Source organism: Tinamus guttatus, unplaced genomic scaffold (genome assembly GCF_059628265.1).
Source record: "Tinamus guttatus ecotype Peru unplaced genomic scaffold, ASM5962826v1 Tinamus_guttatus_pri_ptg001857l, whole genome shotgun sequence".
NCBI classification, from domain to species: Eukaryota; Metazoa; Chordata; class Aves; order Tinamiformes; family Tinamidae; genus Tinamus; species Tinamus guttatus.
Genome location: NW_028290391.1, coordinates 9 through 14689, shown reverse-complemented (window position 1 = coordinate 14689; position 14681 = coordinate 9). Strand labels below are relative to the sequence as shown.

General features: G+C 70.4%; 1 protein-coding gene across 1 annotated transcript; it reads right to left on the bottom strand.

The window, feature by feature from the left end:
- Nucleotides 1-993: 993 nt before the first annotated feature.
- LOC148590004 (protein OS-9-like) lies at nt 994-14215 on the bottom strand (the record flags this gene model as incomplete). Its single annotated transcript, XM_088539580.1, is given in 15 exon segments — nt 994-1068; nt 3013-3133; nt 3825-4047; nt 4228-4277; nt 4850-4935; nt 6662-6766; nt 8770-8857; nt 8859-8885; nt 8887-8973; nt 9705-9725; nt 9727-9798; nt 11103-11185; nt 11291-11354; nt 13093-13285; nt 14031-14215. Coding segments are annotated over 15 exon segments (1465 nt in total), but the record flags the coding sequence as incomplete, so codon positions are not given.
- Nucleotides 14216-14681: the final 466 nt, after the last annotated feature.

Here is a 14681-nt window from a genome sequence, read left to right as displayed (position 1 = left end):
CGGGAGGGCATGGGGACACAGGGGGGCACACAGGGACAACGTGGGGGGACAGGGACACAGGGAGGGGACACAGGGACACACAGGGGTATGGGGACACGGTGGGGACACGGGGAGGGGACAGGGCCATGGTGAGGGGACACGGTGGGGACACGGGGAGGGGACATGGGGACATGGTGGGAACACGCGGGGGGACACAGGGACACAGGGACATGGGGAGAGGACACGGGGACACGGGGGACACGCGGGGGGACATGGGGACACGGTGGGGACATGGGAAGGGGACAGGGCCATGGGGAGGGGACACGGGGACACGGTGGGGACATGTGGGGTGACATGGGGACACGGTGGGGACACGGGGAGGGGACAGGGCCATGGGGAGGGGACACGGGGACATGGTGGGGACATGGGGAAGGGGACATGGTGGGGACACGGGGGACACGCAGGGGGACATGGTGGGACACGTGGGGGGACATGGGGAGACAGGGACATGGGGAGAGGACACGGGGACATGGGGGACACGCGGGGGACACGGGGACACGGGGGACACTTGGGGGACACGGGGAGGGGACACAGGGAGGGGACAGGGCCATGGTGAGGGGACATGGGGACACAGTGGGGACACGCGGGGGGACATGGGGACATGGTGGGGACACGCGGGGGGACACGGGGACACACGGTGGGGACACAGGGAGGGGACACAGGGACACGGGGGACACGCGGGGGGACACGGTGGGGACACGGGGATGTGGACATGGGGACATGGTGGGGACACGGGGACACGTGGGGACACAGTGGGGACACGGTGGGGACACGGTGGGGACACGTTGGGGACACGGAGGGGACACGGAGGGGACATGGGGACATGGTGGGGACATGGGGAAGGGACATGGTGGGGACACGGGGGACACGCAGGGGGACAAGGTGGGGACACGGGGACACGGTGGGGGACACGGAGGGGACACGGAGGGGACACGGGGACAGCCGTGGCGCTACCTTGCGCGCGCAGCCCCTCCTTGGCCAGCAGCTCCCGCAGGCGCCGCTCCAGGCGCCGCAGCTGGGGGTGGTCACGGGGCCCGGCGCGCGGGGGGGGACGGGGGCCGCGCGGTGCCACCGGCACCGGCACCGTCACTGTCACCGGCACCGGCACCGTCACCGGCACCGCGCGCCCCGCTCAGCTGCACCCGCGCGCGGCCTGCGGGGACGGCAGGGTCACCATCACCGGCACCATCACTGTCCCCGTGGTGCCCAAGCAGCAGCGGCGTGTCCCCTCCCCAGTGCCCACGCGTGTCCCCCCCATCCCCACACGTGTCCCCCATCCCCACACGTGTCCCCGTCCCCACACGTGTCCCCCCATCCCCACGCGTGTCCCCCCATCCCCACACGTGTCCCCCATCCCCACACGTGTCCCCGTCCCCACACGTGTCCCCCCCATCCCCGCGTGTCCCCCCATCCCCACACGTGTCCCCCCATCCCCACCCGTGTCCCCCATCCCCACACGTGTCCCCCATCCCCACGCGTGTCCCCCCCATCCCCACACGTGTCCCCCCGTCCCCACACGTGTCCCCCCGTCCCCACGTGTGTCCCCCGTCCCCACACGTGTCCCCCGTCCCCACACGTGTCCCCGTCCCCACACGTGTCCCCCCATCCCCACGCGTGTCCCCCCATCCCCACACGTGTCCCCCCATCCCCACGCGTGTCCCCCGTCCCCACGCGTGTCCCCCGTCCCCACACGTGTCCCCCGTCCCCACGTGTCCCCCCGTCCCCACACGTGTCCCCCATCCCCACACGTGTCCCCCATCCCCACCCATGTCCCCCATCCCCACCCGTGTCCCCCCATCCCCACACGTGTCCCCCCATCCCCACACGTGTCCCCCCATCCCCACACGTGTCCCCCCCATCCCCACGCGTGTCCCCCGTCCCCACACGTGTCCCCCATCCCCACACGTGTCCCCCATCCCCACCCATGTCCCCCATCCCCACCCGTGTCCCCCCATCCCCACACGTGTCCCCCCCATCCCCACACGTGTCCCCCCCATCCCCACACGTGTCCCCCATCCCCACACGTGTCCCCCCATCCCCACACGTGTCCCCCCATCCCCACCCGTGTCCCCCATCCCCACACGTGTCCCCCATCCCCACACGTGTCCCCCCATCCCCACACGTGTCCCCCCCGTCCCCACACGTGTCCCCCCATCCCCACACGTGTCCCCCCCGTCCCCACACATGTCCCCCATCCCCACACGTGTCCCCCCCATCCCCACACGTGTCCCCCATCCCCACACGTGTCCCCCCCATCCCCACACGTGTCCCCCCATCCCCACCCGTGTCCCCCATCCCCCACACGTGTCCCCCATCCCCACACGTGTCCCCCCATCCCCACACGTGTCCCCCCCGTCCCCACACGTGTCCCCCCCATCCCCACACGTGTCCCCCCCCGTCCCCACACATGTCCCCCATCCCCACACGTGTCCCCCCCATCCCCACACGTGCCCCCCCATCCCCACACGTGTCCCCCATCCCCACACGTGTCCCCCATCCCCACGTGTCCCCCCATCCCCACACGTGTCCCCCCCGTCCCCACACGTGTCCCCCATCCCCCACACGTGTCCCCCATCCCCACGTGTCCCCCATCCCCACACGTGTCCCCCCATCCCCACACGTGTCCCCACGTTCCCACGCGTGTCCCCCCATCCCCACGCGTGTCCCCCATCCCCACACGTGTCCCCCCATCCCCACGTGTCCCCCATCCCCACACGTGTCCCCCCATCCCCACACGTGTCCCCACGTTCCCACACGTGTCCCCCCATCCCCACGCGTGTCCCCCCATCCCCACACGTGTCCCCCCGTCCCCACGTGTCCCACGTGTCCCCGTCCCCACGTGTCCCCTCCGCGGTCCCCGCGGTGCCCGCGCAGTGGCTGGGGACGCACCGTGCGCCGCGGGGCCGTCGTCGCTCCCGTCCCCGTCGTCGCTCCCGTCCCCGTCCCCGTCCCCGTGGCCGTCCCCGTCCCCGCCGCGCGGCGCCGCGGGGCCCCCGTCCAGCTCGTCCATGAGGCGCTGCAGGGTGGAGGCCAGCGAGCGGGAGGTCTGCGCACGGTCCAGGTCCCCCTTGAGGCCCTCGGCCTCCAGCTCGTCCTGCGCCCAGGGGAGGCCGCGGCTGAGCGGGGACGGGGACGGGGACGGGGACGGGACGGGACGGGTGTCCCCATCGTGGGGACAGGGATGGGACGGGATGGGCGTCCCCATTGTGGGGACAGGGACAGGACGGGACGGGTGTCCCCATCATGGGGACGGGGACGGGACGGGAGGGCGTCCCCATCATGGGGACCGGGACGGGACGGGTGTCCCCATCACGGAGACAGGGACAGGACGGGACGGGCGTCCCCATCGTGGGGACAGGGACAGGACAGGTGTCCCCATCACGGGGACGGGGACGGGAGGGCGTCCCCATTGGGGGGACAGGGACGGGAGGGCGTCCCCATCACGGGGACGGGGACAGGACGGGTGTCCCCGTGATGGGGACAGGGACAGGGACGGGAGGGCGTCCCCATCACAGGGACAGGGACGGGACGGGCGTCCCCATCACGGGGACAGGGACGGGACGGGACAGGTGTCCCCATTGTGGGGACAGGGACGGGACGGGTGTCCCCATTGGTGGGGACAGGGATGAGGCCAGGTGTCCCCACTGGGACAGGGACGAGGCCGGGCCGGTGTCCCCACTGTCAGGGACAGGGACGATGCCGGTGTCCCCATCAGGGGGACAGGGACGGGACGGGTGTCCCCATCACTGGGGACAGGGACGATGCCGGTGTCCCCGTCATCGTGCCCCGCTCACCTCGTCGATGCCGTTGTCCAGCTCCCTCTCCACGTCCTCCCCGAGCCGGGCCGCGTCCCCGCGGGGCAGCAGGGCCCGCAGCTCCCGCTCGAAGCCCCGCAGCAGCCGCCCTTCCTCATCCTCATCCTCATCCTCATCATCATCCTCATCATCATCATCGTCGTCCTCCGGGCGCTCCCCCGCCGCGGCCGGGGGCTCCTCGGGGACACCGGGACCCTCGGGGACAGCGGGACCCTCGGGAATGGGGCGATCCTCGGGAATGGGGGGATCCTTGGGAATGGGGGGATCCTCAGGGACACTGGGATCCTCGGGAACGCCGGGATCCTCGGGAATGCCGGGATCCTCGGGAACGCCGGGATCCTCGGGAATGCCGGGATCCTCGGGAATGGGGCGCTCCGGGCTCTTCTCCGGCGCCTCCTCCTCCTCGGCCGCCTCCTCCCGCGCCTGGAGGGGCAGAGGATGCGGCCGAGTGTCCCGGGGAAGGGGGATCCCTCGGGATGACAAAATCCCGTCCCGAGGACACGGGAAAGGGGCCGGATCCCTCAGGATGACAAAATCCCGTCCCAAGGACACAGGACCTGGATCCCTCGGGATGACAAAATCCTGTCCCGAGGACAGGGGAAAGGGGCCGGATCCCTCGGGATGACAAAATTCCGCCCCTAACAATATAGGAAAGCACCCAAATCCCTCGGGATGACAAAATCCTGTCCCCAAGGACATTGGAAAGCGCCTGGATCCCTCGGGATGACAAAATCCCATCCCGAGGATATAGGAAAGCGTCCAGATCCCTCGGGATGACAAAATCCCGTCCCAAGGACACAGGAAGGTGCCCAAACCCCTTGGGATGACAAAATCCCATCCCCAGGACACGGGAAAGGGGCCGGGAGCGGAGGCACCGCGTGACCAGGACACGCTCCGTACACGGGAGCTTCCCAGGCGGGAATTGCGGCTTTTCCGAGAGGGATCCCGGGTCCCGCAGGGATGTCCCCGTCCCCGTCCCCCCGTGTCGCACCCACCTTCCCGGTGGCCCTGAGCTCCTGGATGAAGCGCAGCAGCTCCGCGGGGCTCCGGATCAGCTTCACGTGGATCTGCGTGCGGGGACCTGGACGGGGACGGCGGGGACGGGGCTGGCGGCCGCCACCGCCGCGGGGCCATCGCGGGGCCACCGGCACCGCGGGCCACTGTCACCGCGGGGCACCTGTCACCGTGGGGCACCCGTCACCGCGGGGCCACCGTGGGGCCACCCGGCACCACGGGCCACCGGCACCGCGGGGCCCCTGTCACTGCGGGGCCCCTGTCACTGCGGGGCCACCGTCACCATCACTGTGGGGCCACCATCATCATGGGGCCGCCTGTCACCGCAGGGCCACCATCACCGCGGGGTCACCCGTCACCGCGGGCCACCACGGGGCCACCCGGCACCACGGGCCACCGGCACCGCGGGGCACCTGTCACTGCGGGGCCACTGTCACCATCACCGCGGGGCCAGTGTCACCATGGGGCACCCGTCACTGCAGGGCACCCATGGGGTCGCCTGTCACCGCGAGGCACCTGTCACCGCGGGGCCACTGTGGGGCACCCATCACCATGGGACATTTGTCACCATGGGGCCACCTGTCACCATCACCGCGGGGGCACCCGTCACCACGGGGCCACTGTCACCGCAGGGCACCCATCACGGTGGAGCAGCCATCACTGCGGGGCCACCGTCACTGTGGGGCCACCTGTCACTGTGGGGCCACCACGGGGCCACCCGTCACCGCGGGGACACCCGTCCCCGCGGGGACACCCGTCACCGTGAGGCCACCGTCACCGCGGGTCACCCGTCCCCACGGGCACTCACCATCGGGCGGGCTCTCCGCTGCCGTCGCGGGCGGCTCTTCCTGCTGCGGGAGTTGGGCAGTGGAGCGGGGCCGGTGGCACCGCGGGGACATGGGGACACGGGGACATGGGGACACGGGAACAGGGGACACGGGGACAGGGGGACATGGGAACACGGGGGACAGGGGACATGGGACACGGGGACAGGGGACACGGGGACACGGGGACACAGGGACACGGGGACACGGGGACACAGGGACAGGGGGACACGGGGACACGGGGACAGGGGGACACAGGGACAGGGGACACAGGGACATGGGGACACGGGGACAGGGGACACAGGGACACAGGGACAGGGGACACAGGGACATGGGGACACGGGGACATGGGGACAGGGGAACATGGGGACATGGGGACATCGGGACACGGGACACGGGGACACGGGGACAGGGGGACATGGGGACACGGGGACATGGGGACAGGGGACACGGGGGCAGGGGACACGGGACACGGGACACGGGGACAGGGGACACCGGGACAGGGGACACCGGGACAGGGGGACACGGGGGACATGGGGACACGGGGACACAGGGACATGGGGACACGGGGACATGGGGACAGGGGACACAGGGATATGGGGACAGGGGACACGGGACACGGGGACAGGGGACATGGGGACACGGGGACAGGGGACATGGGGACATGGGGACACGGGACACGGGGACAGGGGACATGGGGACACGGGGACAGGGGGACACGGGACAGGGGACACGGGGACATGGGGACAGGGGACACAGGGACAGGGGGACACAGGGACATGGGGACACGGGGACTCACCCGCGCGCCGGCCGTGCCGGTCACCTCGCGGAGCCGCTCCCAGAGCGCGGCCTCCCCGGTGGCATCGTCCCCCCGGCGCGGCTGGGAGGGGACGCGGGGACAGGGCTGGCACCGGCGGGAGGCGACGTCCCCGGCGCGGGGACGCGGGGACGTGGGGACAGGGGCCGTACCGCCGCGCGGGGACGCGGTGGCCCCGCTGGGGACCCGCGCGGGCTCCTTCGTGTCCGGTGTCCCCGGCTGCTCCGGGATCTGCTCCGGCTTCCGCGCGGTGTCGGCTGCAGGCGGAGGGAGCAGCGCGATGGCCCCGATGTCCCACAATGTCCCACAGCGTCCCCCGATGTCCCACAACGTCCCACAGTGTCCCCCGATGTCCCACAACATCCCACAACATCCCACAACGTCCCACAGCGTCCCCCGATGTCCCATGATGTCCCCCAACGTCCCCCGATGTCCCACAGCGTCCCCCGATGTCCCACAATGTCCCACAACGTCCCCCAATGTCCCGCAATGTCCCATGATGTCCCACAACGTCCCGCAACGTCCGCTGATGTCCCACAACATCCCCCAATGTTCCACAACATCCCACAATGTCCTGCGATGTCCCACAATGTCCCTCGATGTCCCCAAATGTCCCACAATGTCCCCTGATGACCCACAATGTCCCCCAATATCCCACAAAGTCCCGCGATGTCCCGCAACGTCCCACAATGTCCCACAATGCCCCCCAATGTCCCGCGACGTCCCCCAGCGCCCCGTGACGTCCCACAACGCCCCACAACATCCCCCAATGTCCCCTGATGTCCCACAATATCCCGCGATGTCCCACAACGCCCCACAACATCCCCCAATGTCCCACGACGTCCCGCGATGTCCCTTGATGTCCCCCAAAGCCCTGTGACGTCCCACAATGCCCCACAATGCCCCACAACATCCCCCAATGTCCCCCAACGTCCCACAATGTCCCCTGATGTCCCACAATATCCCGCGACGTCCCACAATGTCCCACAACATCCCGCGATGTCACACGATGTCCCACAACGTCCCACAACGTCCCACAACATCTCATAATGTCCCACAATGTCCCCCAACGTCCCCCAATGTCCCACAACGTCCCCTGATGTCCTGTGATGTCCCACAATGTCCCGTGATGTCCCCCAATGTCCCACAATGTCCCCTGATGTCCCACAATATTCCGCGACGTCCCACAATGTCCCACAACATCCCGCAATGTCACACGATGTCCCACAACGTCCCACAACGTCCCCTGATGTCCTGTGATGTCCCACAATGTCCCGTGATGTCCCCCAATGTCCCGTGATGTCCCCCAACATCCCCCAATGTCCCACAACATCCCACGATGTCCTCCGATGTCCCACAATGTCCCGCAATGTCCCACAACATCCCACGATGTCCCATAATGTCCCCCAATGTCCCACAACGTCCCACAATATCCCGCAATGTCCCACAACGTCCGATGTCCCCGTGTCCCCCAATGTCCTGCAATGTCCCGCAATGTCCCACAACGTCCCCCGATGTCCCGTGATGTCCCACAACATCCCACAACGTCCAATGTCCCCCAGTGTCCCGCAAGATCCCACAACGTCCCCTGATGTCCCACAATGTCCCTCAATGTCCCGCGATGTCCCATTACATCCCACAACATCGCACAACGTCCCCCAACGTCCTGTGATGTCCCACAACGTCCCACAACATCCCACAATGTCCCACAACATCCCCCAACGTCCCGTGATGTCCCCCAGTGTCCCCCGATGTCCCACAACATTCCCCGATGTCCCCAAATGTCCTACAACATCCCACAATGTCCCCCGCCATCCCACAATCTCCCCCCAATGTCCCAGAACATCCCCCAACATCCCCCAGTGTCCCCCGATGTCCCCCAATGTCCCCCGATGTCCCACAACGTCCCCCAATGTCCCACAACGTTCCCTGATGTCCCACAACGTCCCACAATGTCCCCCACCATCCCATGACCTCCCCCAATGTCCCCCAATGTCCCACAACGTTCCCTGATGTCCCACAACGTCCCACAATGTCCCCCACCGTCCCACGACCTCCCCCAATGTCCCACAAGATCCCCCGATGTCCCCCACCGTCCCACGACCTCCCCCAATGTCCCCTGATGTCCCACAACATTCCCCGATGTCCCCCAACGTCCCCCAACATCCCACAACATCCCCCAACGTCCCGTGATGTCCCCCAGAGTCCCCCTGATGTCCCCCAACGTCCCTTGATGTCCCCCGCCGTCCCCGTCGCTCACCTCGCCGCGCTCGCACGTACTCCCCGTACTGGTGGGCGCTGAGCGCCGGGCGGCACAGGATGGCGCGGGGGGCGGCGCGCGCCGGCGGGGCGCAGCCGCGGGTGGCCGCACACGCGCCGCGCTCTGCACCGTGAGCACGTAGGAGCACGACTGCGGCTCGTCCACGCGCACGACGCGGTCCGCGGAGCCCTCCTCGCACACGAACTGCGGCGTTGGGGACATGGGGACGGCGTTGGGGACGTGGAGAAGGCGTTGGGGACGTGGGGACGGCGTTGGGGACGGCGGGACGGCGTTGGGGATGTCAGGACATCGTTGGGGACGGCGGGACAGCGTTGGGGACGGCGGGACGGCGTTGGGGATGTTGGGCCGTCATTGGGGATGTCGGGACGTCGCTGGGGACATCGCTGGGGATGCCGGGACGTGGTTGGGGATGGCAGGATGTCGTCGGGGATGGTGGGACAGCATTGGGGACGTTGGGACGTCATTGGGGATGTCGGGATGTCGTTGGGGACGTCAGGACGTCGTTGGGGACATTGTCACTGCGGCGGGGACATCGGGACATCATTGGGGATCAGGACGGCACTGGGGACAGTGGGACAGCATTGGGGACAGTGGGACATCGTTGGGGACATCGAGACGGCGCTGGGGACGTCGGGACGTCATTGGGGACATCGGGATGGCGTTGGGGATGTCGGGACGTCATTGGGGACGTCATCGGGGACAGCGGGACGTCGTTGGGGACATCGTTGGGGACGTCGTTGGGGACGTCGTTGGGGACGCTGTCCCCGCGGGGGGGACGTCATTGGGGACATCGTTGGGGACAGCGGGACGTCGTTGGGGACGTCGTTGGGGACGCTGTCCCCGCGGGGGGGGACGTCGTTGGGGACGTCGTTGGGGACGTCATTGGGGACGCTGTCCCCACGCCTGTCACTTACCCGGACCTCAGCCTCGCGCGGGGCGCCCGGTGACGTCGCAGCGGGAGCCGTTCACGTAGCGCTGGCTGTGGTAGCGCCCGAGCCGCGGGGGGCGCTGCGGGGACGGGGGACACGGGGGGGACATGTGGGGTCACTGCCACCCGCGGGGACATGTGGGGACATGGGGGGACACGGGGTCACTGCCACCCGCGGGGACATGTGGGGTCACTGCCACCCATGGGGACACGTGGGGACATGGATCACTGCCACCCGTGGGGACACAGGGTCACTGCCACCCGTGGGGACATGTGGGGACACGGGGGGACACGGGGTCACTGCCACCCGCGGGGGGACAGGGGGGACACTGCCACCCGTGGGGACACGTGGGGACACGGGGTCACTGCCACCCGTGGGGGGACAGGGGGGGACACGGGGGGTCACTGCCACCCGTGGGGACATGTGGGGACACGGGGTCACTGCCACCCGCGGGGGGACGGGGGGTCACTGCCACCCGTGGGGACATGTGGGGACATGGGGTCACTGCCACCCGTGGGGGGACAGGGGGGGACACGGGGGGTCACTGCCACCCGTGGGGACATGTGGGGTCACTGCCACCCGCGGGGACACAGGGGGACACGGGGTCACTGCCACACACGGGGACACAGTGGCGACACAGGGGGGGGACACGGGGGGTCACTGCCACCCGCGGGGGGACGGGGGGGTCACTGCCACCCGCGGGGACATGTGGGGACATGGGGTCACTGCCACCCGTGGGGACACGGGGGGGACACGGGGTCACTGCCATCCGTGGGGACATGTGGGGTCACTGCTACCCGTGGGGACACAGGGGTGACACAGGGTCACGGCCACCCGTGGGGACATGTGGGGTCACTGCCACCCGCGGGGACACAGGGTCACTGCCACCTGCAGGGACACGGGGGGGGACAGGGGGTCACTGCCACCCGCGGGACACGTGGGACGGGGTCACTGTCACCCGTGGGGACACAGGGGGACACGGTGGGGATATGGGGTCATTGCCACCCACGGGGACATGGTGGGGACATGGGGTCACTGTCACCCGCGGGGACATGGTGGCTCTGCCAGTGTCACCGCCTCCCGTGAGGACGTGGTGGCCCCCTGGTGTCACTGCCACCCACACGGACACGGAGGCCCCTTGGTGTCACCAGCTCCCATGGGGACACGGAGCCTCCCAGTGTCAGTGTCACCTGCGGGGAGGTGGTGGCTCCCCCGGTGTCACCAGCTCCCATGGGGACACGGAGCCCCCCCGGTGTCACCAGCTCCCACGGGGACACGGAGCCCCCTGGTGTCACCTCCGCCCATGGGGATGTGGCAGCCCCCCTGGTGTCACCACCTCCCGTGGGGACACAGACCCCCCGGTGTCACCGTGTCCCCGCGGACGCCCACCTCGGCCGTGTCATCGTCCCAGTCCGACGCCGCCTCGTAGTAGCCCAGGACCAGGACGTCCCCCTTGATCTCGGCCTCTGCGGGGACAGGGCCGCGTGAGGCCGGTGGCCGCGGTGGTGGCCCCGCACGGTGACGGTGGCCGCGGCGGTGGCCCCGCGCGGTGACGGTGACAGCGGTGGCACCTTCCACGTGGTACTGCCGGATGTGGCGCCCGTAGCAGAACTCGTACGTCCACCAGTCCTTGGTCTGCGGGACAGGGACGGCACTGGGACGGGGCCAGCGCCACCCGGGGGGACACCCGGGGGGGACACCTGCCACCCCAGGGTGACACCTGCCACCCTGTGGGGACACCCCGGGGTGACACCCACCACCCTGTGGGGCCACCCACCACCCTGAGGTGACACCCACCACCCTGGGGTGACACCCTGGAGTGACACCTGCCACCCTGTGGTGACACCCTGGGGGGACACCCTATGGGGCCACCCGCCACCCTGTGGTGACACCCGCCACCCTGTGGTGACACCCACCACCTTGGGGTGACACCCGCCACCCTCTAGGGCACACCATGGGGACCTCCCTGCAGGGCCACCTTCCACCCTATGGGGCCACCCGCCACCCTGGGGTGACACCCTGTGGTGACACCCACCACCCTGTGGTGACACCCTGTGGTGACACCCGCCACCCTGGGGTGACATCCTGTGGTGACACCTGCCACCCTGCGGGGCCACCCACCACCCTGGGGGGCCACCTGTCACCCTGCGGGGCCACCATGTAGTGACACCCGTCACCCTGTGGTGACACCTGCCACTCTACGGGGCCACCCGCCACCCTGAGGTGCCACCTGCCACCCTGGGGGGCCACCCGCTACCCTCTGGGGCCACCCACCACCCTGCAGTGACACTCGCCACCCTGAGGTGACACCTGCCACCCTGGGGTGACATCCTGTGGTGACACCCACCACCCTGGGGTGACATCCTGCAGGGCCACCCGCCACCCTGGGGGGCCACCCTGAGGGGCCACCCGCCACCCATCCTGCCCCCCGGGGGGGTGGCCCCACTCCCTGGGGTATCCCCAGTGTCCCCCACGTGTCCCCATGTGTCCCCACGTGTCCCCCTCCCGTGTCCCCATGTCCCCACGTGTCCCCTCACCTTGAGCAGGCAGGGCCTGGTGGCCATGGGGCGCAGCAGCTCAGTGACCCCCCTGTCCCCGTGTGTCCCCACGTGTCCCCATGCCCCCGTGTCCCCATGTGTCCCCCCATCCCCGTGTGTCCCCACATGTGTCCCCATGTCCCCGTGTCCCCTCGCGTGTCCCCATGTGTCCCCGCGTGTCCCCCCTGTCCCCCTATGTCCCCCTGTGTCCCCATGTGTCCCCCCCTGTCCCTGTGTGTCCCCATGTGTCCCCGTGTCCCCGTGTCCCCCCTGTCCCCGTGTGTCCCCATGTGTCCCCCTGTCCCTGTGTCCCCCTGTCTCCATGTCCCCTGTGTCCCCATGTGTCCCCATGTGTCCCCCTGTATCCCCATGTCCCCCCTGTCCCCGTGTCCCCCCATGTCCCCGCGTCTCCCCACGTGTCCCCATGTCCCCCCTGTCCCCGTGTCCCCCCCCATGTCCCCATGTCCCCCCGTGTCCCCCCATGTCCCCGCGTCTCCTCACGTGTCCCCATGTCCCCCTGTCCCCGTGTGTCCCCATGTGTGTCCCCCATGTGTCCCCACACGTCCCCATGTCCCCACGTGTCCCCATGTCCCCCCGTGTCCCTCCATGTCCCCACGTGTCCCCATGTCCCCGTGTCCCCCCTGTCCCCGCGTGTCCCCATGTCCCTGTGTCCCCCTGTCCCCCCATGTCCCCCCATGTCCCCCCATGTCCCCGCACCTTGAGCAGGCAGGGCCCCGCGGCCATGGGCCGCAGCAGCTCGGTGACCCCCCTGTCCCCACGTGTCCCCATGTCCCCATGTCCTCGTGTCCCCATGTGTCCCCCCATGTCTCCCATACCTTGAGCAGGCAGGGCCCCGCGGCCATGGGGCGCAGCAGCTCGGTGACGCTGTCACCCTCGTAGGGCCGCTCGCTGTCCCCGTCCCCGTCCCCATGTCCCTCGGTGACGCCGTCGGTGACGCCGCGCGGCAGGCGGCACTCGTAGCGCTGCCGGAACCTCGACGCCACCGTCACCACGTCCCCCGCCTGGCGCCGCGACGGGGACAGCGCCGTGGGGTGGCACCCGGCGCCGCCGCCGAGGTGGGGACACCGGGGGGCACCAGGGGACACCGGGGGACGCCGGGGGACACCGGGGGACATTGGGGGACATGAAGGGACACCGGGGGACACCAGGGGACACCGGGGGTGGCTTGGGGGTCACTGTGGCCCCCCTGGCCCCGGGGGGGGTCACAACGGGGATGGCACCGCGTGTGGCCGAGCAGCTCCCGGCGCTTGGGGACACGGAAGGGGCTTTGTCCCCTGCGCGGGCGGGTGACAATCCCGGGGCCGCAGGGTGACAGTCCCCAAGGCCACAGGGTGACGGTTCCCGTGGCCGTAGGGTCCCCCGGGACCGCGGGGGACACGGGGGGGGGACACGGGGGGGGGACACGGGGGAGCAGCGGCCCCTCCCCCCCCCCCCGCACGTGGGGAACCGAAACCGGGCCCGGCGGGGGGGGGAGGAAGCAGCGCCCCGCCCCCACCCCGGGGCCAACGGGTCCCGGTGCCGCCGCCGGAAGCGGAACCGCCCCCGGCGACACCCGGCCGGTTCCGGCGCCCCCCCGCCCGGTCCCGGTGCCCCCCGGCCGGTTCCGGCCCCCCCCGCCCGGTTCCGGTGCCGTCCCAGCCCCCGCCGCCCCGGCACCGACCCCAGGGCTCCCGGTGCCGGCCCAGCCAGACCCGGGCCCTCCCTCGGTACCACACGGGCCGCCGGTCCCCCCGGTCCCGGTTCCCCGCGCACCTGCCCGGCCAGCACGGGCTCGGCCAGGATCTCGATGCCGTAGTGCAGCTCGCTGAGCTCCCGCACGTCGAGGGCGGCGCGGGCCCCGCGCGGCGCCCGCCCCGGGCCCAGCTCGGCCAGCGCCAGCAGCAGCAGCGCGCCCGCCGCCGCCGGGCCCCGCCGCGCCGCCATCTTGCCGCCGCCGCCGCCTCCCCCGCGCCCGCCCCCGCCCGCCGCCGCCGCGCGCTGCCATTGGGCCGCCCGCCCGCCCGTCAGGGCGGTTCTCGCCGCCCATTGGTTGCCGCGCGGCGATGACGCCGCCCGGGCTGAGGCCGCCGGGGGAGGACGGGAGCGCCGCGCTCGGGCGGCCAATCAGCGGCAAGGGCCGATGACGTCAGGGAGGGCTCTTAAAGGGCCAGGGCGCGGCGCAGCCCGCCGGCTCCTGATTGGTGGAGAGGGATGCAGGCGATCCCGGCGCGCTGATTGGCTGCGGCGGCGCCGGAGCATCCTGGGCGGGGGGGGGGGGGGGAAATCCGGCCGCGTCACGTGACCGCCGGGCCCGGTGGGGGGGGGGGGGGGGACATTTGTGAGTGATGGTGACACCGTGGGGACACCAGGCCTGGACACCCAGTGTCCCTGTGTCCCCACCATGGTCCTGGACCCCGAGTGTCCC